The 27,536-nt window shown below is 45.1% G+C and overlaps 1 protein-coding gene across 14 annotated transcripts in view; it reads left to right on the forward strand.

Moving 5' to 3' along the window:
• The window catches only part of PKNOX2 (PBX/knotted 1 homeobox 2), a 989,927-nt gene that overhangs the window by 922,718 nt on the left and 39,673 nt on the right, over window positions 1-27,536 (forward strand). For all 14 annotated transcript variants that reach the window (XM_029573058.1, XM_029573057.1, XM_029573049.1 and 11 more), the window contains one exon: window positions 20,119-20,195. In XM_029573058.1, the coding sequence (XP_029428918.1) occupies window positions 20,119-20,195 (77 nt within the window). The remainder of the gene's footprint in view (window positions 1-20,118; window positions 20,196-27,536) is intronic.

The following is a 27,536-nucleotide window of genomic DNA, read 5'->3' on the forward strand; positions in this document are numbered from 1 at the left end:
TTGGACCCCAAGGTTGCATGTGCACAGCTGCATTAGATAGGTGTTAAGTGCAGGATCATTTGCAAGGTTGGGATTAGGGGGGATATGTTGTGAGATAAGGAGAAGTTCAGTTTTGGATGAGTTAAGGGCAAGGTGGAGATTGGATAGGAAGGTGTTTATGGAGGCGAGGCAGTTTTTCCAGAGTTCAATGGCTTTGGTTAGGGAGTCGTGTACAGCAGGGGTCCCCAACCACCGGTCCGCGGACCAGGACTGGGCCGTTGGGGGTTTTTTGCCGGTCCGTGGCACCACCAAGCACCGGCAGGTGTGTCGCGTGCTCCCGGTCTCTCCCGCTGCTCTTCCTTCCCTGTTGCCGTTGCCGCCGGGCTATCAGTACATTCAAGCCCAGTGGGAACGGCAGCAGTGCTAGAAGAAGCTGTGGCACCCGCGGCTGGCTTTTTCTTCTTCACGAGAAGAGTGCTTTAGGGTTGTAGGCGTAGTCATGTATTTTCGCAGAGTAGAAGTCACGCTTGGCATTAAGGGTAGAGGATCTGTAACTGTGCAGGGCAGCTTTGAATATGGAGGCTTTCTGAGGAGATGGGTCTTTCCGCCAGCTTCTCTCTTTTTTTCTGAGATAATTTTTTTTTTGTTTAAGCTCGGCCGTAAACCAGGGTTTTAGGTTCTTAGCTGCATGATTCAGATCACGACTGATGATAGGGCAAAGTTTGTCTGCAATATCTAGCGTGAGCTTGCTCCAGGATTCAATTGCAGCATCAGGGTTGGAGCAGTCGAGTTTGTATGTGGAGCTAGAGAAGGCCGAGATAAGATCCTCGCTGGGACAGGATTTTCTGTAAGTAATGGTGTTATTGTGAACTTTATTGAGAGAGAAGTTTTGATGAGTGAATGGTCTGACCAAGGGACGGGGGTGCATGCGGGGGGGGTGTTGGTAGAGAGGATAGGGGAATTAATGAATATAAGATCTAACGTGTGCCCTGCTTTATGGGTGGGGGAGGAAATGATTTGTTTTTACCCAATGGCCTGGAGAGAGTTGAGGAGGGCTTCACAGGATGAAGAGCGGGGGGGGGGGGGGGAGACATCAACATGGAGGTTAAAATCTCCTCCAAGAACGTATCCAAACCTTTTTTAAACTCAGCCTCACTAACTGCACTAACCACATTGTCTGGCAACAAATTCCAGAGCTTAATTGTGCGTTGAATGAAAAAGAATTTTCTCTGATTAGTCTTAAATGTGCTACTTGCTAACTTCATGGAGTGCCCCCTAGTCGTCCTATTATCTGAAAGTGTAAATAACCGATTCACATCTACTTGTTCAAGACTTCTCATGCAAATGATCCTGCACTTAATACCTATCTAATGCAGCTGTGCACACGTAACTTTAATGATCCAAAGACAACGACAAACCTTTTCCGTCGGAAAAAAATCAGCAGAACCAGAGGTTACGTGCTGAGGCTCCAGGGAGGAAGACTAAGAACCAATGTCAGGAAGTATTTCTTCACGAAAAGGGTGGTGGATGCCTGGAATGCCCTTCCGGAGGAAGTGGTGAAGTCTAAAACTGTGAACGACTTCAAAGGGGCGTGGGATAAACACTGTGGATCCATCAAGTCTAGAGGGCGTGAATAAAGAGGAGGCATTCAAACACTGCACGGAGCGGCAGTAGCCACAGAGGCATTCACGGAGCGGGATGCCAGTGGCCAGTAGTTGGTGTTCCACCTTCACGGAGTGGAAGGATGGAGGGCTGCTATCTCAAAAAATAAAAAAATAAAAACAGGGGTGGGTAAGAGTATGGGGTAAGGGTGTGGCCTGCTTGTTACAGCGGTTGCTACCCCTAATTGATTAGGGCTGGAGGGTACTGGAAGCCAATAGTAACAGGTGGGAGAGAAAAAAAGGGGAAAAAATGGATAAAGTGCGTAGCTTGCTGGGCAGACTAGATGGGCCGTTTGGTCTTCTTCTGCCGTCATTTCTATGTTTCTATGATCTTAAAGACCTCTATCATATCCCCCCTCAGCCGTCTCTTCTCCAAGCTGAACAGCCCTAACCTCTTTAGCCTTTCCTCATAGGGGAGCTGTTCCATTCCCTTTATCATTTTGGTTGCCCTTCTTTGTACCTTCTCCTTCGCAACTATAACTTTTTTAAGATGTGGTGACCAGAATTGTACACAGTATTCAAGAGGCAGACTCACCATGGAGCTATACAGAGTCATTGTGACATTTTCCGTTTTATTAACCATTCCCTTCCTACTAATTCCTAACATTCTGTTTGCTTTTTTGACTGCTGCAGCACACTGAGCTGACAATTTCAAAGTATTATCCACTATGATGCCTAGATCTTTTTCCTGGGTGGTAGCTCCTAATATGGAACCTAACATCGTGTAACTACAGGTTGCTATAGCCTAGCTTCTAGTCTGTTGTAGGATGCAGTGGGTTGGCAGTGAATAACAAAATTACAGTGGTGTGAGTGATACAGCCATTATCTCTTTGCAACAGAAGATTTGGGATATGGTTGCAAGATCTAGCTTTTCACACCTGTGGCTGTTCCCAACATACCAGAAAGGAGTTACAACGAGGCCTTATGTTCTATCCGTGTGTTACTGAATGCACTTTTAGAGTTTTAAAAAGTAGATTTCATTGTTTGGAGGAAATAGGGAAAGCCTTAAAAGTGAATTTTAAAAGCCTGATGTGTGCTTCATTTAGGGGATGCGCAAATATGTTGGGCAGGTACATGCTGAGCGGATTTTAAAAGTTGCCTGAGTATGCGCATATCTCCCATTGCGCGCACAAATGAAAAGTTCAAAAAAAGGGGTAGGGCATGAGCATAGTCTCGGCTGAACATGGGAGTTCCTGGCTTTCATCTTCTAATTAGTGTGTAAATATTTACATGCACAGGCGCGTGCCAGGGTCCCCTGCTGTGTTAACTTTACTTCTGCTTTGGATGAGGTGTAAGTTATAAAATAAAGATAAATAGACAGATCGTGGTTTTAAGGGTTGGGGCTAACAGGAGAAGGAAGGTTATTAAACTAGGGGGATTTGGAAATCCTATCCCATACCTGATTGAACTGGGAATGAACTGGGAAAACTGGTAATGGCATTGGCGTGAATGTCTTAAAATACCTCCATAATAGCAGACAAGATATATCATCACACATCTTTATGACAAATTTTCAGAAACCTTCAGTTTGATTTAAAACCTTGTCACTGGCCATAGCAACAATTCACAACAACATTCTCAGCAACTCCCAGGTTTTTTTTTGTTTTTTTTAAATTCTTTATTTATTAATTTCCATTTACAAAGTAAATCCCTTGATTTTGTATCCAATTTTTACATTGAACTTTTTAGGCAAACACTAGGTTCAAATAAAATTTTTAACAACATAAAACAGTCATTCATAACTTTCCTAGTTTCCAATTACTAAACAATGTTGAGAGCCTGATGAGCAAACCACTTATCCTTTCAAGGAAACAAAATCCTAACAAAGCAATATGACAGAAGTAATACAGACACTTCTCTAATTCCAACTAAATTTCAATTTGAGGGTTCCGCCCCCCCTCCCTGGGTTCTACGTTCTTCCCAGTTTTAAATCAAATTGTTATCTTAAACTTGACACCTTTTAAATGTGTGATTAGCTCTGTTTTAAAATAGTAAAACAACCTTTACCTACCCCAACCTTCATGGAAATTTCTCACCCATAAGCTGGAAACTGGGAATTGTCAGTGGCCATCTGTTTCTTCCCAAATGTCCTGAAGTTCTCTCATGTGGGTCTCTCTTTCTCTGTGTCATATGATGGAAAGGCTGCTCTACAGGATACTGTAGCATTTGGTGTGTACATTGCTGTTAGTCTTTCACTAGTGCTGGTAGTAAAGTAACTTATTACTGCAGTTTGGAATACCTGATTGTGTGTATAAGTGAATTGGTTAGTAAGTGCAGAGTCATGCATCTGGGACACAGTAATCCAAAAGAGCTGTATGTGATGGGGGGTAAAAACATAATGTACACGAACCAAGAGAGGGATCTTGGGTAACAGTGTCTGGAGATTTGAAGATGGCGAAGGAATGTGACAAGATGATAGCTAAAGCCAGAAGAATGCTGGGCTGCATAAGCTTCCTGGGCAGACTGGATCGACCATTTGGTCCTTTTCTGCCATCATTTCTATATTTCTCTGTTTCCATCTAGCTGACACAGAGATTCTTCAGGCAGAATGAGCCCAGCAGTCTTCCATCTAGCCGGCTCAGGGACTCCTCAGGCAAGATGAACCTGGCGCTATTTGAAGTGGCAGTGATTACATCATGCCTGAGGCACTTGGTGCCTCAGGTACTTTTCCCTCCCTGAGGCTTCTGTGAGGGCAGCATGTTTTCACGTCCCCAAAGAGCAGTGGACTCTTGGGAAGATGGTGATAGAACAAGGGAACGTTGTGGCAGGTGCTGTATCAACTGGAGTATGGCACTGGTCAAGTTGTTAATGGTTGTAGCAACAGAGGTGTGGCCCTGTGTGATGGCAACTGCTTGCTGCTGCGTGGAACAGATATGCTGGACCTTAGCCCTCCTCATTCTGACCAGTTCTACCCGTATATTGTGGAGGTGCAGGCCATGCCTCCTTTATATGTAGTCCAAGGTAGCATGCTGCTGGGAGTGATTCTTCTAGTTGCTGAGGGGGTGATCTCTGGATGCAGAGCAGGAATTGCTGGGCTCACATGCTGAGATTGCTGTAGGATTCATGGGGTGCTGGAGGCAGCAGGTGAATCTGGAGCTGCTACCTTTTCCCACTGTAGGTCTGCCTCATCCAAAAAAGTGGACAGGTTCAGACTTGTCTCCAAACGAGCGGGTCCTCCAGTTACTCCTGCTGCTGAAGAAGCTGCTGCTGCTGCTGCACCTCCTCCTCTGTCCACTGTGTCTGTGCATCCATGCTCCTCCCATGGACGACTGGGACCTGGGATTTCATATCTGAGAGCTGAGGCTTCCTGAGTGAAAGCTGTGGAAACAAAGAAGACGACATAAGTATGAATGCCAATCTCAAGTTGTCAGCTTATGTAGCCTCTGAGAGGCATGATGGCCAGTTGAGCCATTTCAGAAAAACAGAACAGCAGATAAACATATTCTTGGGAGTGTTGTAAACCTGCACATCATAATTTACATTTTCTCTTCAAATATATATTCACAAAAGCAAATCCAAACCAGCCTTACAATGGGGCCCAAACCATTTCAGGGACAGTGACTATCTTTAAAGAGACAATCTTAGGGATCATTTACTTCACAGGCTACTTTCTATTTAGCACTGGACAGTTCTGATGGTAATCTTACTCCAAAGCAGAGTAGACCATTTTTACAGAAATTATATTAGTCGTTGATCAGCCATGCCTAATCTGTTCCATGGTAACATCACTGGAAGGATGGATCAATGGTAAAATAGCTTCATCCATGCTCAGTGACATCACAAAAGGCTGCAGCTTCATTGCACAAATTGTTCTTCACAGTTATTTTTTCCCATGAAACGCAGGATGACTAAAATACCCCATTTTCAGCATCATTTCACACCATCAACTGCTATTCCAGCTTTCTGTTTCTGTATTAATTAGTTTTCATTTTCTTTACCCATATTTGATGGTTCTAAGAAAATTCTTAGATATGTCCCTTTCAGATTCTCACTACCTGATTCTGCCTTACCCTTAGGGGTCAATTTTCTTTGAGCAGCAAAAATAACTGGCTACATTTAGCTAAACCTAATGTGCTAAGTTTTCAACTAAAAATTCCCTAAATCTAGTTGGGCAAATTTTGACCTGCTAATTTAGCGCTGCTATTTATATGGCTGGGGTTGTCCTGGGAAAATCCCTAGAGGACCCTTTTTTGCCTGGGTAAATTTGGCTACCTTGTGAATTTAGGTGGGCAAATTTAGCCAGTCAATGGGGAACATTTTTGGAAAATAGAGATTTAACTGGCTGTCAAAGTTATCTGGTTAAACCTTTTGAAAATTGACCCCCTCCATGCTGAAGAGATCCCTTCCCTTCCTTTCGCTCACCTGATCTCATTTACTTTAGGTTGCTCTGATTCTTGGTGTGTGTTGTGTTCCGCGGCCGTGGCGCCCCACGACTGCGGCCCCCTACCTGATTTGCGGCGTTCCTTCGCCGCGGGAGCCCCAGGAGAGGGCTCCGATTTGGGCCGTCACGCCCGCGCGGCCTCCGGTGCTGCTTGCTGCAGGGGAAGCTGTCTTGCTCCCCCCTCGCAGCGTCCAGCAGTGTCTCCCCTCCGCGGGGGAAATCCAAGATGGCCGCCACCATCCTTAGGCGTGAGGCCGCACCTTCTCCACAGATTTAAAGGGACCCAATCCCTTTAAATGGCCTCACCTGTTCTCTATCAGCCAGAGCAGGGGAAGCATTTAAGGCAGCTTCCTCTGCTCATCCAGTGACTTGGCAACGTCCTCCAGCACTGTCTAGTCTGCTTGCTTCGGTGAGTTCCTTGAGTTTGGATTGCTGTTCCTCTTCGTCTTGGTGTTCCCGGTTCCTGACTTCAGATTGGCTTACGGTGATTCTCTGGTGTACGACTTCGGATTGGCAAGCGGTGATTCTCTGGTGCACGACTTCGGACTGGTGAGCGACGACCCTCCGGCACTCGACCTAGGACTCCTTCAAGACTACCGTCTCCAAGGGCCCACCTAAGTCCCAGCGGCCCAGGTTCCTATTGGCTCCTCCTGGGAGGACCACAGACTTCCAGGGGTGAAGACCCAGCTCCTCTTCCCGTCCCTTCATCAGTCTCCGCCGCCGCCTTAGGCTCCAGTGCCAAGGGTCAGCTCGTCCCGTCTTCTGCTCTGCCTCGCCTCCCGATGAGAGAACCTACGGATCCTCTGAAAGGTATACCATCCTCCCATCGGCCAAGGGTTTACAAGCCTGAGCACTACAGATTGCCAAGTCCATGGACCCGGCAGAGGCATCCGCCCGCCAGGCCATTCCGGGAATGGCCCAGCGCCTGATGGACCAGCAGAAAACCCTGGACGCCCTAGTTTCCACCATGCAGAGCTTATCCCAACGTCTTGAGGCCTTAGGGCCTATGAATCTGACACTGCCGTCTCCACCTGGGGCTCAAGGAGCCCGCGCTACCCAGCCACACACTGCCCAGACCTCCAGGGGTGACCTGGGGCATGTAACTCCTACTCAGCTCCCGGTGCCCTCTCGATACACCAGGGATGCGAAGTTGTGTCGAGGATTCCTCAGCCAGTGCCAGGTCCGATTCGCCTTGTTGCCGGTGCAGTTTCCCGGCGACCTGGTCAAAACCAGCTACATTATGTCCTGGCTTGATGGGAAGCCTCTGATTTGGGCCTCTCATCTGTGGGAGAGAAGGGATCCTATCTTTGGGAACTTGAGTCAGTTTCTGTCTGCCTTCCGGCAGATGTTCGACGAACCCATCCGCAAACCCACTGCGGTTTCGGAACTGCTCCGACTACGATAGGGCACTTGGACAGTGGCCAAGTACACTATGGAATTCCGCACCCTGGCCACAGAACTGAATTGGAGGGAAGATTGCCTGCACGGAATCTTCCTGGAAGGGCTAGCCTCGCGCCTTCAGAATGAGCTAGCCGCGAGGAAACAGCCGGACAATCTTGATGCCGTGATAGAGCTGGCTAACCGAGTAGATCGCCGAATGAGGTTTCACCTTCCGACAGTTAAGGTGGCGAGAAGGCCCTCACCTCCGCCCAAAGGCAAGTCTGAAGGCCTGCAGGCACCCACCGAGGAACCCATGGAAGTGGGACGGGGGAAGTTGTCCTCTCACGAACGCCATCGGTGAATAAAGAAGGACCTCTGTTTCTATTGCGGCGCAGCTGGTCACCGGATAGCCGCATGCCCTGCGCGGTCGGGAAACTCCCGTGCCTAGGACCAGGAGGAGTTCTCTTCCTAGGCTCAACTTCATCTGCACCTCCACTAACTGTTCCACTGGCGCCAACATCACCCGCGGGTGAGTTTCATACATTAGCCCTGGTCGACTCAGGCGCCGGCGGCAATTTCATAATGCAGAAATTGGTGGAGCATTTAAAAATTCCACTGGTCCACATCTCTGCTCCTCTGGTCATCTCCTCCATCCAGGGGAGACCCCTCCCCGGTCATGTGACTCTCATGACAGAATTACCCAGTTAAGGGTCGGGCTTCTTCATCGTGAAGAGATGTCGTTCCATGTCCTGGAGCATTCGATGCACCCGGTTGTCTTGGGCCTCCCATGGCTCCAAGAACATGGCCCCCAGTTTGAGTGGAAGACTTTACAGCTGACCCGTTGGGGCCCGAGCTGCCATGGTAAATGCCTCCAACCAGTAATCCCAGTCTCCTACTCAGTGGCCTCTACCGGTCTTCCAGGCCTGCCGGCGCCCTATGCTTCATACGCGGATGTGTTCTTGAAGCAGAAGGCCGAGATCCGTCCACCTCACTGATCTTTCGATTGCACCATCAGTCTCCTTCCTGACACTGAGCCTCCTCGTGGTCGCACCTACGCCCTCTCGCCTGCAGAATCGCAGGCCATGAATGAGTATATCAAGGAAAACCTGGAGAGGGGCTTCATTCGGAAGTCAAAGTCCCCCGCAGGGGCTGGATTCTTCTTTGTCGGGAAGAAGGATGGAACACTCCGCCCCTGCATAGACTACCGGGGCTTGAATGCCATAACGGTCAAGGACCGCTATCCCTTGCCCCTCATCTCTGAACTCTTTGATCGCTTGCAAGGGGGCGAGGATCTTTTCCAAGCTGGACCTTCGAGGGGCGTACAACCTCATTCGGATTAAGGAAGGTGATGAATGGAAGACCGCCTTCAACACCCGGGATGGCCACTATGAGTATTTGGTGATGCCGTTTGGGCTTTGCAATGCCCCCGCAGTATTTCAGAATACCATGAATGAAATATTCCGTGACCTCCTATACCAATGTGTGGTAATATATTTGGACGACATCTTGATTTTCTCCGATTCTTTGACCGCCCACCGCCGGCACGTCGTCCAAGTCTTACAACACCTCAGGGAACATAAGCTGTACGCGAAGCTCGAAAAGTGCCTGTTTGAGCAGGAGTCTCTTCCCTTCCTGGGATACATAGTCTCCAGTCAGGGATTCCGCATGGATCCGCAAAAGCTAAGCGCCATTCGAGAATGGCCACAGCCATCCCAGCTCAAGGCACTCCAAAGGTTCCTAGGTTTCGCAAACTATTATCGGTCTTTTATCCCTAACTATGCATCCATTGTGGCACCAATGACAGCCCTGACCCGAAAAGGGGCGGATCGCAAGAAGTGGCCTCCGGGAGCAGAGGTCGCCTTCTGTCGTCTCAAGGAGACATTCATGCAGCAACCATGCCTTCGGCATCCGGATCCGCAACGGCCATTCTTTATCGAAGTGGACGCATCTTCGGAGGGAGTAGGGGTCGCCCTGAGCCAGGCCTCCGAGGGCCACAAGCTACGTCCGTGTGCCTTACTCTCCCGCCATTTCTCGCCAGCTGAGCGCAACTATGCCATTGGCGACAAGGAGCTCTTGGCCATCAAAGTGGCCTTAGAAGAGTGGTGCCCATGGCTTGAGGGGGCACAGCACCAGTTCACGGTCTTCACAGACCATAAAAATTTAGAGTACCTAAACTGGGCACAATGGCTCAATCCCCAACAAGCCCGGTGGACCCTGTTCTTCACCCGTTTTAACTTTATTCTCCGATACAGGCCGGCTGAGAAGAATACTAAGGCTGACGCCCTGTCACGGGTATTTGATTCCACGGAGGGTTCTGAGAAACCACAATACATCATTGAGCCATCCCGGGTCCTCCTGGCAACTACCACTACCATCCCGCCTGGGAAGACCCTAGTCCCGCCGCACTTGCGGAAACAAGTGCTGGCGTGGGCCCACGATTCCCGCTGTTCTGGCCACCCAGGGCAATCCCGCACGTTGCAGCACCTGTGCTGGTACTACTGGAGGCCCAAGGTACATAAGGATGTCCGGACATACGTGGAGTCCTGCCAGACCTGTGCTCGCCACAAGAGGATTCCCGGTTCAACCCCAGGCTTACTTCAACCATTGCCTGACCCTGCGGAACCGTGGACCCATGTGGCAACTGACTTTGTGGTGGATCTGCCACTATCCAATGGCAACACGGTAATATGGGTGGTTGTCGACCGTTTTAGCAAGATGGCGCACTTCGTGGCTTTGCCAGGGTTGCCATCTGCACCACAACTGGCTCAGCTTTTCGTCCAACACATCTTCCGGCTTCATGGCCTACCTAAAGGCATCCTGTCTGATCGAGGGCCCCAGTTTACCACCAAATTCTGGAGGGCCCTTTGCCAGAAGTTCAACGTCACTCGAGATTACACGTCCGCTTACCATCCACAAACCAACAGTCTCGCAGAGAGAACAAACCAGACCTTGAAGCAATTCCTTCGTCTGTATGTTAATGAGAAACAAGATGACTGGGCTAGTCTGCTACCCTGGGCCAAATTTGCACTGAACTCCCATGTCTCAGCAGCTACGGGGTCCTCCCCGTTTCAGATAGTGTATGGGAAGCAGCCACGCCCGCCACTGCCTGTTCCCATCACGGTAGCATCTCCGACAGCTCAACTCTCTGCCGATGAATTACATTGTCTGTGGATATCCACGCAACGCGCCCTGATCAGGGCTGGCCAGGCAGCTAAGAGATATGCAGACCAGCACAGAAGGCCATACCCGCCTTTCAAGCCGGGTCAAAAGGTTTGGTTGAGCACGCAGTTCATCCGGTTGAAGCTGCCATCATCGCGACTGGCCCCGCGATTCATCAGACCGTTTCCCATCATCCGGCAGGTGAGTGCAGTCTCGTATCAACTTCATCTCCCTCCATCTCTAAAAATTCACAACACGTTCGACGTCTCCCTACTGAAGCCTCTGGTATTATCATGGCCTTCCAGCATGCCTCCGACCCCGCAACCTGTTGCCTCTGAAGATGATCTCACCTAACAAGTCCGAGAGGTTCTAGATGTGAGGAAACACAGGAAGAAATGGGAATACCTGATAGCGTGGTTATGGTTACATTTGTTAACTGATAAAGAATATCAGTTAACAAATTGCTAAAGTGCTACAATTTTAAAACCTTGGGGAAGAGTGCTCAGGTAGGAAGATATAATAAAATAATAACTGGCCACGTTTTGTGCAATATAGCTCAATAGTATAATTTAAAGCCAAATCGCCGAGTGTAGTTAAATATAATTAATTAATTAATCACAGAGGTGAACAGCCCAGATAGATGGATAATCATAATATCAAATTATTGAAAATGTGTGTGCACGGTCGAGTACATATGTATTCTACTCACTGAAATCACAGCGGATTAAACTTCAACCGTGCGCTGTGTGCATCAATATGTCAGTTCAAATATTAAACTGAACATAAAATAATTGCGGTGATCGATATAGCGCAACAGTCAGTATAAAGCCACCACTCATGTGGCTACTGCACGGAGCGGCAGTAGCCACAGAGGCATTCACAGAGCGGGATGCCAGTGGCCAGTAGTTGGTGTTCCACCTTCAGGCAGCAAAACACTGCACAGAGCGGCAGTAGCCACAGAGGCATTCACGGAGCGGGATGCCAGTGGCCAGTAGTTGGTGTTCCACCTTCAGGCAGCAAAACACTGCACAGAGCGGCAGTAGCCACAGAGGCATTCACGGAGCGGGATGCCAGTGGCCAGTGGTTGGTGTTCCACCTTCACGGAGGGCTGCCATCTCCAAAAAAAAAAAAAAAACCCAACAAAAACAAGAAACAAACAAAGCAGGGGTGGGTAAGAGTATGGGGCAGGGGTGTGGCCTGCTTGTTACAGTGGTTGCTACCCCTGATTGAGCTGGATGTTCACTGGGATGCGGATACGGCGCTGCTCTCTGCATGGTGGAGGGGTGGAAGGGAGTTGGGGCCAGAGAGTGCTGGAAGCCAATAGTGATGGGTGGGAGGGAGAAAAAGGGTGGGAAAAAAAATAAAATAAATGGATGAACTGCGTGGCTTGCTGGGCAGACTGGATGGGCCGTTTGGTCTTCTTCTGCCGTCATTTCTATGTTTCTATGTTTCTATGTTCACATAAAAAAAGCCAATATATTGTGTAACCTCTAGTTTGTTTTAAGGACTTAATTCAAGAGCCACACAGTCCCCAGGATGCAATATGTGCCCCATATCTCTCTGTCACTTCGCCATCTCATCACACACGTACCTCCTGGGATTATGAGGTTCTGTAGTGGGGAAGAATCCGAGACTCAGTGCAGTGATGGATGCTCAACACAATCATTCAGTTTCACCCACTGATCAGTAGATACTGTAGAAGAGTTCAGTTGATTGGAAAGACACCAAAAACCACAGCACGGTCAGTAGTGGTGTTCAACAAAAAAGGGAACATTTTGAGGCATTTTAAAAATTAAAATCCAAGCTAAGATTGCAGAAATCATAAACAATAAAAGATGACTATTCCCAAGGCAACAGCTTCTTTGTCCATGGTGCATTTTAACCCAGATTTTTTCCTTTGATCTGAATCAATGTCCAGTACTCCCTCTCATAGAAAGTAGGAAAACTCTCCTCTCCCATTATCATAAGCCAAATGGAAAAACTTGAAAAAGAAAGGAAAACATCCTCCTTGATTCAAAACTATAGGTTCAAGTCCTCAAAACCCATCAGTCTTCTGTCTCCACAGGTTACAGGGGCAAAGTGGATGGGAAAAAATCCAGCCCTTCCAGTAAGTTATTGGCAACTGGTCAATAATCACTAGATGCAAAACTCTTCTGTCCAGTAGTCACTGTCTCACTGATAATTAGGTGCAGGTTGAAACCACTAGGAAATCCAGCTCTTTCAGAAATGGCCTTCCTGTTAGAGACTGCCAAAAAAAACCCCCTCAAAACCTCTCAAAAATCTTCCACTGGTAAACTGTGAGGCCCATCTAAAAAACACCACCTCAGGCTCCTCACACAAGATGGTCCCTCACAGAAGAGCCCATTTTCTAGTCTCTCTGCAGGAGCTTGAAAATGAGCATGCTCACTTACCTTATATCAGGCCAAGATCCATCCCAGAAAGGGAAAGGTCAATATGGGGGCAGGATCCCCATGATGCAAAATCTCCAAAAAGATGTCAAAAGGGGAAATGTTTAGTGTGGGTTGCAAAGTCCCCATCCTAGTTGAAATGGAGGTTCAGGAGAACAAGGTCTGACTTGGATCCAGTGGTAAACTAGCCTTAGCCAGACTGCTTATTCCAGGAGCATTCAGTTATGGCTTTTGAGGGCCACAAACAGGCCTGATTTTCAGGTAACCAAAATATGCAAATAAGTCTGTTTTTTTGGGATAAATGTATGCAAATATATTCTAAGGATTATTTATTATGATCAATCTAAAAAAACAGACTTGTTTTTTGCCCCTTGAAGACTGTTGCTGACTACCCTTGTTCTATCGTAGAAGAAAACTGGGGTTCATAACTTTGGAGTCACTGAACTGTGTGAGACACCTGTTTTATTGCGGGAAAGTGGATATTAATACAAGCAAAGTTATTCTGCATGTGTTGGCCTGGAGATTGGTGCTAGCTGAAAAGCTATTTGGCAGCATTTTACACAGTGATTTAATAAAGATTTATGCAATTAGTGCTGTTAGAAAGTGACTCAGGGGTATTCTTTGCAGCTTGTCATAATTAAATCCTGAAACAGCATAGTTTAAAACAATGTTGTTCCTAATCTAATACAACCCAAGAAAAGTGGAGGCACCAATGGAAAACATAGTGATAAAACAATGATGGTATCAGAAACCTTGCCTAACGTTTATAGTCCAAGAACAGCCGATCTGTGCATTTTTCAGGAGAAAACGGTAATGACTTCATTGATGTACTTAGCTTAAAGTTCAATTCACTTGAACAAGTCTGAAACATAAGACACCATCTGAGGTTGGTAATGGAGAGGCAAACCAGAATCTTAAGGTGCTAGTTTTGGTTCCTAATCTAATGTCTTTCCAAGAAAAGTCTGCTTTCTTTATCTTTGGTTTATGTTCTTCTCAAGCTTGCTTTTTTTCTGGTTGGGTAGCCAACACAAGAAATCCACCGTAACTAACACTGAGCAGGTCATGTGATGCAATGCGTAGGCAATACATTAATTCTCAGATTTGTCTTTGGCTTTAGCTTCTGTGCAAGACATTCTGGCCTCAATTTTGCAGAATTTCTGAGCTGTGATAAAACCAGATAAAACCCAAGATTTGAATATTTCCTCCTGCTCCCTGGCTAAATTTCACCTGGGCAAAAAGAGACAGCATTATTTTTATCCAGGCAGTGCTGATATTCAACATTGCCCAGACAAAGGGCCTTATTTTCCAATATCGCATTGGTAACGCATTAGGGGGCGTTACCAATGCAAATGAGGCTTCTTTCGTGCAGTGGGGAAACATCGTGTGCGGCGATGTTTTCGCCATTCGCGAAAACATTAGTGCCGCACGCGATGTTTTCCCACTGCACGATGATTCTTTCAGTCTTTTATCGCGGTGCACGATATTTTGATAGTCCCAGACAGCCTGTTTCAGGCTCCTAGAGAGAGAGAGAGAGAGAGAGAGAGAGAGAGAGAGAGAGAGAGAGAGAGAGAGAGACTTACTATAGTGCCTATGCCCTACATAGGTATTTTAACCCCTATAGGAGGGCCACCTACTAACTCGGGGTGGGGATTAGGTATGAGCGTCGGGGGTTGGGAGCCACTTTCGCATTCCACATGAGACCTACGGACAGAACAGTGGTCTCTAGTGCAGATTTGCTGGCTGTCGGAGTGAGGACGCTCACTCCAAGAAGTGGTTTGGGCAACGTTCTCTCTACCTAGCTTGATGGACACTCTACCTGGGCAACAACATGCTAGGTGGAGAGAATGTTGGCCAAATCTCCGCTTGGAGTGAGCGTCCTCACTCCGACGGCCAGCAAATCTGCACTAGAGACCACTGTTCAGTCCGTAGGTCTCATGTGGAATGCGAAAGTGGCCCCCAACCCCCGACGTTCATACCTAATCCCCACCCCGAGTTAGTAGGTGGCCCTCCTATAGGGGTTAAAATACCTATGTAGGGCATAGGCACTATAGTAAGGCTCTCTCGCTCTCTCTCTCTCTCTCTCAAATCGCGTATCGCGTTAACAGCTGTTAACGCGATTTGCGAATTTATCGCACGCGGTAAAGTGCTTGGAAAATGAGGCCCAAAGTTAGCTAAATAAGTCTGGTTGGACTAATAACTATCCTAAAATTATCCAGCTACTTTGTCTGGGTTTATTTAGAAGAACACTTAAAAACAGAAGAACATAAGATTTGCCATACTGGGTCAGACCAAAGCCCACTATCCTGTTTGCAAAAGTGGCCGTACCTGGCAGGATCCCAAGGGGTAGATAGATTCCAAGCTGCTTATTTCAAGAATAAGCAGTGAATTTCTACAACTCTACCTTAATAATGGTTAATGGACTTTTCCTCCAGGAACTTGTCCAAATCTCTTTTAAACGCAGCTACACTAATAGCTTTCACCACATCCTCTGGCCATGAATTCCAGAGCTTAATTATGCATTGAGTAGAAAAATATTTTCTCTTATTAGTTTTAAATGTATTACCCAGTAACTTCATTGTGTGTTCCCTGATCTTTGTAGTTTTCAAAAGAGTAAACAATTGATTATCATTTACTCGTTCCATTCCTCTCGTTATTTTATAGACCTCTATCATATCTCCCCTCAGCTGTCTCTTCTCCAAGCTGAAGAGTCCTAGATGTTCCATCCCCTTTATCATTTTAGTCACCTTTCTCTGAACCTTTTTCTAATTCTGCGATATCTTTTTTGAAATGTGGTGACCAGAAGTGCACACAATACTCAAGATGAGGGCACATCATGGAGTGATACAGAGGCATTATGATATTCTCTGTTTTATTCTCCATTCCTTTCCTAATAATCCCTAGCATTCTATTTGCTTTCTTGCCTGCAATTGTACACTGAGAAGAAGATTTCAATGTAATTTTAATGATGACACCTAGATCCTTTTCCTGAGTGGTCACTCCTAATGTGGAATCTTGCATTGTGTAGCCATGATTTGGGTTACTCTTCCTATGTGCATCACTTTGCACTTGTCCACATTAAATTACATTTGTGATTTGAAAATCTTATCTGGGTAAGTTCTGCTGAATATCCAGCTATAGTTATCCAGGTAACTTGACCCAAATAACTTTCCCTCTTGCCACTTAATGTCACAATTTTGGCTGCTAGGCAGCCCACCTGCCAGCAAGGGCTCTCACTGGGCCATGCTCTGCCATGTTGTATACACTGCGTTGAAGGCTGCCTTGAAGGCTGCAAGATGCAGCAAGGCCAGCCCTTTAAGAACTTCCCTCGCAGATTCCTCAGTGCCTCATCATTGAGTCATTTTGGCTTCTTGCTCTGGCCAACCTTATTCTTGCTACTGAATAACCTTCATGGCCTTCTTTCCTTGCTTTGTTCCTTGTGTGACCTGTTTAGGCCTTCTTGTCTGGACCTGTTTTGTCCCTGTTCATTTATTTGTTCCCTAGTTTCTGTCTGGGCTTCCTTGTGGCTTTCCTTGTCTGTTGCCTGTCTTCTTTTGTCTTGTATTTGTCTTGTCTATCCATTGGTTCCTATTTTCTTTTGTTTGTATCTACCTTACTCTATTCATGTGCTCCTGTCCTGTCTTTTCTTGTCCTGTATGGGCCTGTCCATGGCCCTTCTGATTCTTTGAGTCTCCCAGTGGCTCTCCTTGCCTCTGGCTCTAGGTCTTCCGGTAGCCTAGCCCGTCTGCATATTCTTACCTTGTCTATGTTCCTAGTGTGGCCTGTTTAGGCTTTCTTGTCTTGTTCTGTTTGTTCCTGGGCCCTCAAAGCATGTTCAGCACTATTTAGCTGGATAAGTGGGACATGCAGCTACGTAGCAGCCACTTAATTTGCATCAACATTCAGGGACCACCACTTAGCCGTATAAGTCCCTTTATACAGCTAAATGTTACACGTACAAAATGTAGGAATGTACAGGGTGAATTGAAGGCGGAGCAAGTTAGCTATATACCTTATACAGCTATCTACCAATATTCAGAGTTAGCCACATAAGTCTACATGTAAGTTTAGATGCGCCTTAGAGCAGGTCTAAACTTAGCCGGTAGACTTATCTGGCTAAGTGTGTCTATAAACATGTATATTCAGTGGTTTCATCGTGCCGCTGAATATACATCGTAACTTAACCAGATAAGTTCTAACGGCTAAGTTACTTCCATGGCCAGCTTTGAATATCTACCTCCCAGTGTTCCTTGCCTGTTGTTTGTCCTGTTCCTGTGGGCCTCCCAGTAGCTCTCCTGTTCTTGAGGGACTTCCAATATCCTGTTTAGGTCTCCCGGTGGCCTAGTCTTTCCATGCCTTATTCATGTGCTTTGCCCAGGCCTCCTAATATCCTACCTTGTTTATGTGTTCTTAGTCTTGTCCTCGTCTTGTCCAGGCCTCCCAGTGGATTGCCTAGCCTGTCTGAACACTGCCTTACACTTCTGTTAGTTTAGCCTGTGTTTACCCCATTCCTTCCTGTGTGTTTTACCTTGTTCCAGCCTTGTTTCACCATCCATCCTTGTTTCCCGTGGCTTGCCTTCCCAGTCAGCCTTCCTCAGACTGATCTTCATTGCTGACTTGGATGTCTCTGGCCCTTGCCTCTGCTTGATCCGTGTATGCCCCGACCACTCCCTGGACTCAAACTGTTTGATCTCTGTCCAACTTGACCTCTGTCTGGACACTGACCTTACTTGAACACTACCTGCCCTGATCACAGCCTGCTATGCACTGTCAGAGAAGACCTTTTGGCTTACAGAACTTGCAGGCTCAACCCAAGAGGAATGTGGCCGGCCAGGCAGAGGGCCCTGCCACACTGGGTCAGACCAAGGGTCCATCAAGCCCAGCATTCTTTTTCCAACAGTGTCTAATTCAGGCTACAAGTACTTGGCAAGTACCCAAACACTAAGTTGAACCCATTCTACTGATGCCAGTAATAGCAGTGGCTATTCTCTAAGAAACACTTGATTAAGAGCAGTTAATGGACTTCTCCATTAATTTATCTAAACCTTTTTTAAACCCAGCTATACTATCCTCAATAACCACATCCACTGGCAACAAATTCTAGAGCTTAATAGTGTGTTTAGTGAAAAAGAATTTTCTCTGATTAGTTTTAAATGTGCTTCTTCCTAACTTCATGGAGTGCCCCCTAGTCCTTCTATTATCCAAAAGATTAAATAACCGATTCACATTTACCCGTTCTAGACCTCTCATGATTTTAAAGACCTTTATCATATCCCCCCTCAGCTGTCTCTTCTCCAAGCTGAACAGCCTTAATCTCTTTAGCCTTTCCTCATAGGGGAGCTGTTCCATCCCCTTTATCATTTTGGTTGCCCTTCTCTGTACCTTCTCCATCGCAACTATATCTTTTTTGAGAGCTTTCTTTGGTTGGGGTCCTGGTTAATTTCAGAGGGAATGAAGTTTGTATTTGGGGGCAGGTATAATTACAAGGATAAGTGTTTGTGTACATGGGGGTGGTCTAGTGGTTGGAGCAATGTGCTGAGAACAAGATAACCCAAAATTCATATCCCTTTCTCCCTCTCCCCGATAATACTTATGACTTTGGCCAAGTCTTTTAGAGGTCAATTTTTAAAGGCATATTTTTGATAAAACAGTGTTTTATATGCAGAACTGGGTTGTTTGACATTGCTTACCCTCTTTTTGCACAAAAGTATGCACAAAGTGCCAGTACACATGTTCATTTTGGTGCAGAGAGTGGAGACATTCCTGGGAGTGGAATCAGGGAGGGGTCAGCACATAGGCATATATGCCTGCACACATGATTTTACTGGAACCAAGTATCAGCAGGTGCAGGTTTGTGTGTGTATTTTTTCCATCCCAATTTTCTAAAGAAAAGTTTTCTTTTTGAAAACTGATGTAAAATTTGCAGGTAAATAATACCTACAGACTTCGCAATTCTGCACCCAGTTTGAAAGTTGTCCTCCTAATCTCCTGTTGCCTCAGATACCCACTTCCATTGTAAGCTGTTTTGCCCAAATTTTAAAAGCCCAGCACGTGTACAAATCGGGGGATACGCGCGTGGCTGGGCCTTGTGCAGGCCAAGCGCATTTTAAAAATGGCCTGACCACACGCGTATCTCCCAATATGCGCAGAAGTGCCGGGCTCGACCAAAGAGGTGTATTCTGGGAGGGGCAGGATGGAGGCCAGCCAGGACAGTGGCCATCAGGCCCTGTTGCAGGGAAGAACGTGCCAGCAGCCGGCCGGGGCGCGGAACTTCATCTATTCAGATGAAATAAGTTCCAAAATAACAAAAAAAAAAGGTAGGGAAGGGTTTTAGGGGTCAGGGAGGAGAGGGGAAAGGGAGGCAGAGTAGGAAGGGATATAGAGAAGTTCCCTCCCAGTCCGCTCCTTAATTGGAGCAGACTGGAAGGGAACTGGGAAAGACCCATCACATTGCCGCATGTATTTTTTTAAAATCCCCTCCTTGTGTGCATTAGATGACACCTTGCCCACACATGCGGGAATCGTATTTTATAACATGTGCACACGCAGGGACCCGCATGCACATGGATGCCCGTGTGCGTTTTTGAAAATTGACCCCTTTGAGAGGGATTTACTGAGCTGAATACTAATAAAGCTGTACTCCTCCTCAAGCATTATTTGGAAAGGTGGGCTAAAGATCCCAAAAATAAATAAAATGAATTATGGGGGCCTTTATATACAGGAGGGAGATTTTCGGATAGGGAAGAGAATCCTTTCTTTTATAGGGGAATACTTGTCCCATTGTTGGCCTGAGTTGGCGGAGCCAAGAACATTGGCAGATGTATTCGCCTGCTGATCCTCTCGAAGAAAGTTAACTGTATCATTTGAGATATTGCTAACTTTCAGAGGCTTAACGTGGGATACAAGGTTTACTGAAATCTGTTTTAAGCTATTTTGAAGTCGATATTCAATGCCACTTAGCTGGATAAATCACATGACAGTGAGCTTGGGATGCACTGGGATAACAGCAATTAGGATGATGAGCTTGGAACATGCTGTGTTATCATAGTAAGCATGGAGCATCTTCTGCTGTGACAGTGAACCTAGACTGTGCGTTGCTGCTATGTTGAACTTGGGATATGCTCTGATTCTGCTTTGTGTGCTCTTTCCTCAGCATCCATACCCAACAGAGGATGAAAAGCGACAGATTGCTGCCCAGACAAATCTCACATTGCTGCAAGTTAATAACTGGTGAGTGACCCTGAACCCTAGAAGAGTCAACACATTCAAACACTACTTTATTTAGTTCATCCTTTGGTTTTATACCTTGTCTAATTCTCTGTTGCTAAGTGAGACCCAGGTTTCAGGCCAGAGCTGAAAGTACTTCTCAGCAGTAGGGAGAGGAATATGCTTGGTTAACTGTAGAGGAGCCTTGGTCAGGCTCTGTAAGAAACCCTTGCTTGACCCTCCTAGCTACACGGTCTAGCTGCAGTGACTGGTTTGAGTAACAGAGCAAGGCCATTCTGAGTCCAGCTCCTAAACACTGAGAATAATATGAGTCCTGTACTTCTCAGTCCCCAGCAGTCCATTACTTCCTCCTTAATACTCAGCATATGCACATTGTGAAGAAACCACAGGAATATGAATGAAAAGTAAAAGGCTCTTGTTTTAGTGGGTTGTACAAGAAGCACATCGAGTTCTGAGAGTCAGACATGTAAAACAAAAAGAGTGGCATTCAAATGGACCAGGCAGACAACTAAAGAATTGTCAAAGACATAAGATAAGTATCTAAGTAGAGTTAAAATGGAAGAAATATGATAGTTTGAAGTCAATATTCAAAGTTTTTTTCTGGCTACGTTTTGGAGTTACCTGGTTAAAAACTTAAAGGTGAATTTTCAAAAGGTTGTGTGTGGGAAAAATTAGCATGTACATGTGTAAATAGCATTTACTCACATATATGCTATTTTATAAACCTCAAATAGACACATGTAAATAGTGTTCACATGTAAATGTACACGTGTAAAATAGGGTTGTTCCGGGTGGGGCCAACATGTATGCATGTAAGTTGGTATTTTATAAGAGACTTACACATCTGGTGTCAGTGACATTAAATGTGTTTATTGTGAACTGCTAACTGGGTGGGAGTTCTGGGTGACCTGGGGAGGAGTTCAGGCTGAAGGACCAGGAGGATCTCGATGACCTGGAGAAGGATTGGGCAAACTGGTGGACTAATTGGTAAAACTGGGAACTTCACTCACTTGTGTATGTTAGAAAATTTGCAAACTTTCAGACTTAAAAGGTAATTTTAAAAGGAGTTACATGTGTAAATGTAACATACTATCATAGCAATTTTCAAACGTCATTTACTTACATGGGTATATCTTAGGGATGATTCAATGGCATATGTTGTAGCAATTTTCAATAGCCCATTTACTTGGGTAAAGTTCATTTACATGTGTAAAACCCATTTTTAAGAATGTAAATGCTTTTGAAAATCAGGCCCAGAAAAAGCAATGTACCCAGGGGTTAATGCCTTAAATTTTGAGTGTATAAAGTAAAGAAACAAGTGTATAGCAGTTCCATGCCATTTAGCCTCCTAAGTTCCAATTTAGCCAGATAAGTCTTAAAAAGCACTACTAATCCGGTTAAGTAAGATAGCCAGATACGTTTCAAAAATGCTACTTAGCTGGATAAGCAGCAATTTTTAAGACTTATCTGGCTAAGTGGTGACGAAGTCACTAACTTAAATATCTAGTCAAACATATTTTTACATACATGCAGATGTTGCAGAGAAGAATTAAATGATAAGCGACATTATAAAATACTGGAGTAGATCTGGAGCTATCCTCTTAGATTTAGAAATTACCCCTGCTGACCAGCTAAAATTTTGACTGCACAAAATTTAGCTAGTTAAAAAGAGGCAACAATGGAAGCATTCCAGAGATGTGGTTAAATTTTAGCCAATGAATGCTGATATTAGCACTAGCTGGATATAATTAACCAGGAAAATATGGTTATTAAAATATCTGTCCTATAGTTGCCTGGATCACTTTTAACAGGATATATTCAGTGGAACACTTGTTTGGCTATATTCATTGAATATGTGCAGTGAACCTTGGATACGCACGGAATATAAATGTTTTAAAATAAATAAAATAAGAAGCTGAGAAGGTCAGTGGTTTCAGTAAGTGCCCCTGGTGAAAATGCATCATGTCTATCATGGATCCTCATGACAGATATATGCTTTGCCTGTGGGGGAGGGCCACAATGCCTCAGGGTGTTCCACATGTGAACAGATTACCCTTAGAGGAAGCTATTCCTGTTAGAAGCTGATGGAGAAGCTCTATAGGAGATTTAAGCTTGGCCCATCAGCATCAAGGGACCCAGGAGCTGCAATATGAAAATGGTATCAATCCCCCTCATCACTGTGAGTCCATGGGGGCCAAGAAGTACCTTGTAGTGGGAGAATCTGGAGCTTTATGTCAGCTGCCTCCCCACAGGTTGAGCCCTTGGGTTCTGGTGGCTGGCAGGACTTAGACAGGTACCTAGGCAGTGAAGAGAACTAGAGCCAAAGACACACCGGGATCAGGGCAGGCAGCAGACCTACGGAATCAGAGACAGGCCAAGGTTGGGGCAGGCAGTTAGCAAGGGTGGTCAGGTCCAAGCAAGGGATCAGGCGGCAGGCATTGTCTGGTTCCTTACACCCAAAAATAAAGAAGGGTTCCATTTCTTCAGTTCCAGTATCAAGGAGCTCCAATGATATACATCAAGCAAACGCATCACTATCAGTCTCAGACAATGCACAATGCCAGGAGTGGGGTGTGCTGCCATAAATCCCCCAAAGTATTCTCATAAAGGGGTAAATTTTAAAAAGGACGTGCCGATTTTATAACATGCACGTGTTGACGTGCGCATGTTATAAAATTGGCAACCCATGCGCACATGTGTGGCCGCCGACTCGCGCATGCAAGGGGTGGGATTTTGTAATCAATGCTCGGTGACACAATCGGGCCTTTCCCCAGTTCCCTCCTAATCCATTCCAATAAAGGAGCAAACTGGGAGGGAACTTCCCTTGACCCCTCTAACTAACCTAATTTTTTTGGTTTCTGAACTTACCTGCTCTCCTGAGCAGAAGTAAGTTCCGCACGCTGGCTGGCTGCCAGTGCCATTAGGCACTGTCCCGGCCAGCCCCAACCCAGACCTCGCCCCTTTTCAAGAACCTGGAACTTCCATGCATACCGGCAGCTATGCGCATGACCTGGTCCCTCTGAAAATGCACTCAGCGCACGCAGCCTAGCCAAACACATATCTGCCATTATTGGCACGTGCCGAGGATTTAAAATTCCCCTGAAAGAGAATAGTTCTTCCTTGCATCACTCATGGGAATCACAACAGACTTCAAGAATCTAGATGCCAGCCACCAAGCTTCCTCAGGAAGTTGTGGCCTCTCCTCCAGCTACATATGTGATATTGGTATCAGTAATTTTTTGAGGAGGAGTTGGTCAAAGGTTTCCAGGAGGTGTTGAATTGCAAGACAGTGTGTCAGCATCAACAACATCAGTGGCTTAGTAGACTGAGGTCCACTCACTGCTGGAAATTCTAAGAGCAACTGGTGGAGGGGCCCCTATGTCTGTTCTTGGATGGGTATCAGTATTAGATACCACCGTACTAAGGAGATCATGTGGTGCTGTGAGAGAGGAATGACGTGATTCTTCCTTCTAGGACCTATCCGTCCTCAATCCACCTCCATCTGGCAAAATTTGTGAGCAGTAGGTGAAAGCACTGTTTATTGTATTCTGGAACATGATCAGGGCATGTCAACTCAGCTGACAAAGAAGTAGAAGGAAAAAAACAAGCTGAAGTCAGGAGACTCTAAAATGGTGACTGGGCACGCTAGTCTGGAACAAGACGCTGTGAAAACTGCAGTGCTGGAAGCCCTAGAAACTGAGCTCAAAAGGTATTTGACAAGCTGGAGGATCTGTCTATATCCATAAATGGTTTTGAGTGCCTATCTGCAGAGATCAAACAGAGTGTCGCTGATACGCAGGAGAGGAGAGGAGCACCCAGGAGACGGTGTGGCGCTTTATGTCCGGGATGGCATAGAGTCCAACAGGATAAACATCCTGCATGAGACTAAATGCACAATTGAATCTTTATGGGTAGAAATCCCTTGTGTGTCTGGGAAGACTATAGTGATAGGAGTACACTACCGTCCACCTGGTCAAGATGGTGAGACTGACAGTGAAATTCTAAGAGAAATTAAGGAAGCTAACCAAATTGGTAGTGCGGTAATAATGGGAGACTTCAATTACCCCAATATTGACTGGGTAACTATATCATCGGTACATGCTACAGTTATAAAGTTCCTGGATGGAATAAATGACATTTTTATGGAGCAATTGGTTCAGGAACCGACAAGAGAGGGAGTAATTTTAGATCTAATTCTCAGTGGAGCACAGGATTTGGAGAGAGAGGTTAATGGTGGTGGGACCGCTTGGCAATAGTGATCATAATATGATCAAATTTGAATTAATGACTGGAAGGGGGACAATAAGCAAATCCACGGCTCTCGTGCTAAACTTTCAAAAGGGAAACTGAGAAAATGAGAAAAATTGTTAGAAAAAAACTGAAAGGAGCAGCTACAAAGGTAAAAAGTGTGCAAGAGGCGTGGTCATTGTTAAAAAAAAAATACCATCCTAGAAGCACAGTCCAGATGTATTACACACATTAAAAAAGGTGGAAAGAAGCTAAAACGATTACCGGCATGGTTAAAAGGGGAGGTAAAAGAAGCTATTTTAGCCAAAAGATCTTCATTCAAAAATTGGAAGAAGGATCCAACAGAAGAAAATAGGGTAATGCATAAACATTGGCAAGTTAAATGTAAGACCATTGCTAAGACAGGCTAAGAGAGAATTTGAAAAGAAGTTGGCCGTAGAGGCAAAACTCACAGTAAAAACTTTTTAAAATATATCCGAAGCAGAAAGCCTGTGAGGGAGTCAGTTGGACCGTTAGATGATTGAGGGGTTAAAGGGGCACTTAGAGAAGATAAGGCCATCACGGAAAGATTAAATGATTTCTTTGGTGTTTACTGAAGAGGATGTTGGGGAGGTACCCGTACTGGAGAAGGTTTTCTTGAGTAATGATTCAGATGGACTGAACCAAATCACAGTGAACCTAGAAGATGTGGTAGGCCTGATTGACAAACTGAAGAGTAGTAAATTACCTGGACCGGATGGTATAAATCCCAGAGTTCTGTAGGAACTCAAAATTGAAATTTCAGACCTATTAGTAAAAATTTGTAAACTATCATTAAAATCATCCATTGTACCTGAAGACTGGAGGATGTAACCCCAATATTTAAAAAGGGCTCCAGGGTGATCCGGGAAACTATAGACTGGTTAGCCTGATTTCAGTGCCAGGAAAAATAGTGGAAAGTGTTCTAAACATCAAAATTACAGAACATATAGAAAGACATGGTTTAATAGAACAAAGTCAGCATGGCTTTACACAAGGCAAGTCTTGCCTCACAAATCTGCTTCACTTTTTTGAAGGGGTTGATAAACATGTGGATAAAGGTGAACTGGTAGATATAGTGTACTTGGATTTTCAGAAGGCATTTCACAAAGTTCATCATGAGAGGCTTCTAGGAAAAGTAAAAAGTCATGGGATAGGTGGCAATGTCCTTTTGTGGATTACAAACTGGCTAAAAGACAGGAAACAGAGAGTAGGATTAAATGGACAATTTTCTCAGTGGGAGTGGGAGTGGGCAGTGGAGGCCTCAGGGATCTGTATTGGGACCCTTATTTTTCAATATATTTATAAATGATCTGGAAAGAAATAATATGAGTGAGGTAATCAAATTTGCAGATGATACAAAATTGTTCAGAGTAGTTAAATCATAAGCAGATCGTGATAAACTGCAGGAAGACCTTGTGAGACTGGAAAATTAGGCATTGAAATGGCAGATGAAATTTAATGTGGATAAGTGCAAGGTGATGCATATAGGGAAAAATAACCCATGCTATAGTTACACAATGTTAGGTTCCATATTAGGAGCTACCACCAAAAAAAGAGATCTAGGCGTCATAGTGGTAACACATTGAAATTGTCGGTACAGTGTGCTGCAGCAGACAAAAAAGCAAACAGAATGTTGGGAATTATTAGAAAGGAAATGGTGAATAAAACGGAAAATGTCATAATGCCTCTGTATCGCTCCATGGTGAAGACCGCACCTTGAATACTGTGTACAATTCTGGTCACCACATCTGAAAAAAGATATAATTGCGATGGAGAAGATACAGAGAAGGGCGACCAAAATGATAAGGGGAAATGGAACAGCTTCCCTATGAGGAAAGACTAAAGAGGTTAGGACTTTTCAGCTTGGAGAAGAGACGGTTGAGGGGGGATATGATAGAGGTGTTTAAAATCATGAGAGGTCTAGATTGGGTAGATGTGAATCGGTTATTTACTCTTTCGGATAATAGAAAGACTAGGGGGCCCTCCATGAAGTTAGCATGTGGCACATTTAAAACTAATTGGAGAAAGTTCTTTTTCACTCAACGCACAATTAAACCCTGGAATTTGTTGCTAGAAGATGTGATTAGTGCAGTTAGAATAGCTGTGTTTTAAAAAGGATTGGATAAGTTCTTGGAGGAGAAGTCCATTACCTGCTATTAATTAAGTTGACTTAGAAAATAGCCACTGCTATTACTAGCAATATTAACATGGAATAGACTTAGTTTTTGGGTACTTGCCAGGTTCTTATGGCCTGGATTGGCCACTGTTGGAAACAGGATCCTGGGCTTGATGAACCCTTGTCTGACCCAGTGTGGCATGTTCTTATGTTCTTAGCTATGCTACATTAGGGTGTAGCAAAGTAGATTGGGGGCTTAGATTTCCTGGACCTTAGGTACTACAATGTGGTTTGTTTGAAGCATTTCATTATGAGTAGTTCTCTGATAAATTTGCTTATTGTGAAAGTGGGATGCTTTCCTCAGTGCTGTTTCCATGATTGCCAATATATGTATTGCATACTAAGGGCAAAGATCTTCAAAAGTTTGCAACCAAGAATGTTTTGCTTCAACCATGCTTGCTTGCCTTGAAATGGATGCATAAAAACTTAGGCCTTGAATATCATAGATCCCTCTTACTACCTTTGATGGGAAATAAGGACTTTGCACCCAGTATGGAATACAGCAATATTTTCTACTCCTGGAGTGCGCTAGGATTGAAGTATATTATACCCCTCTATGAGGAAGGCAAATCCATTTGTTCTTCATTTGATTCTCTACAACACTGTTTTCAGTTGCCTTGCACTTAATCTTTTGCTTTTCTCCGTGTCTGACACTATTTGACATCCTTGATCGGACTGATCAAGTCTTTCAGGCTGAATATTCCCTTTCTGGTGAGTTTCAAGAAATAGCCAATAAGCAGAATTCTGTTTCTAAATGGCATAAGTTATTCATAAAACATCTACAATCATATCACTTAAGATCCCTTAGCGCTTATTGGAGCAGGATGCTCGAGATTCAGATTACTCCATATATATTCAAAGGCTATTTCAAAGCCCTGTATATGAGCATTAGAGATGCT

This window comes from Rhinatrema bivittatum, chromosome 12, assembly GCF_901001135.1.
Source record: "Rhinatrema bivittatum chromosome 12, aRhiBiv1.1, whole genome shotgun sequence".
In the NCBI taxonomy this organism is placed as follows: Eukaryota; Metazoa; Chordata; class Amphibia; order Gymnophiona; family Rhinatrematidae; genus Rhinatrema; species Rhinatrema bivittatum.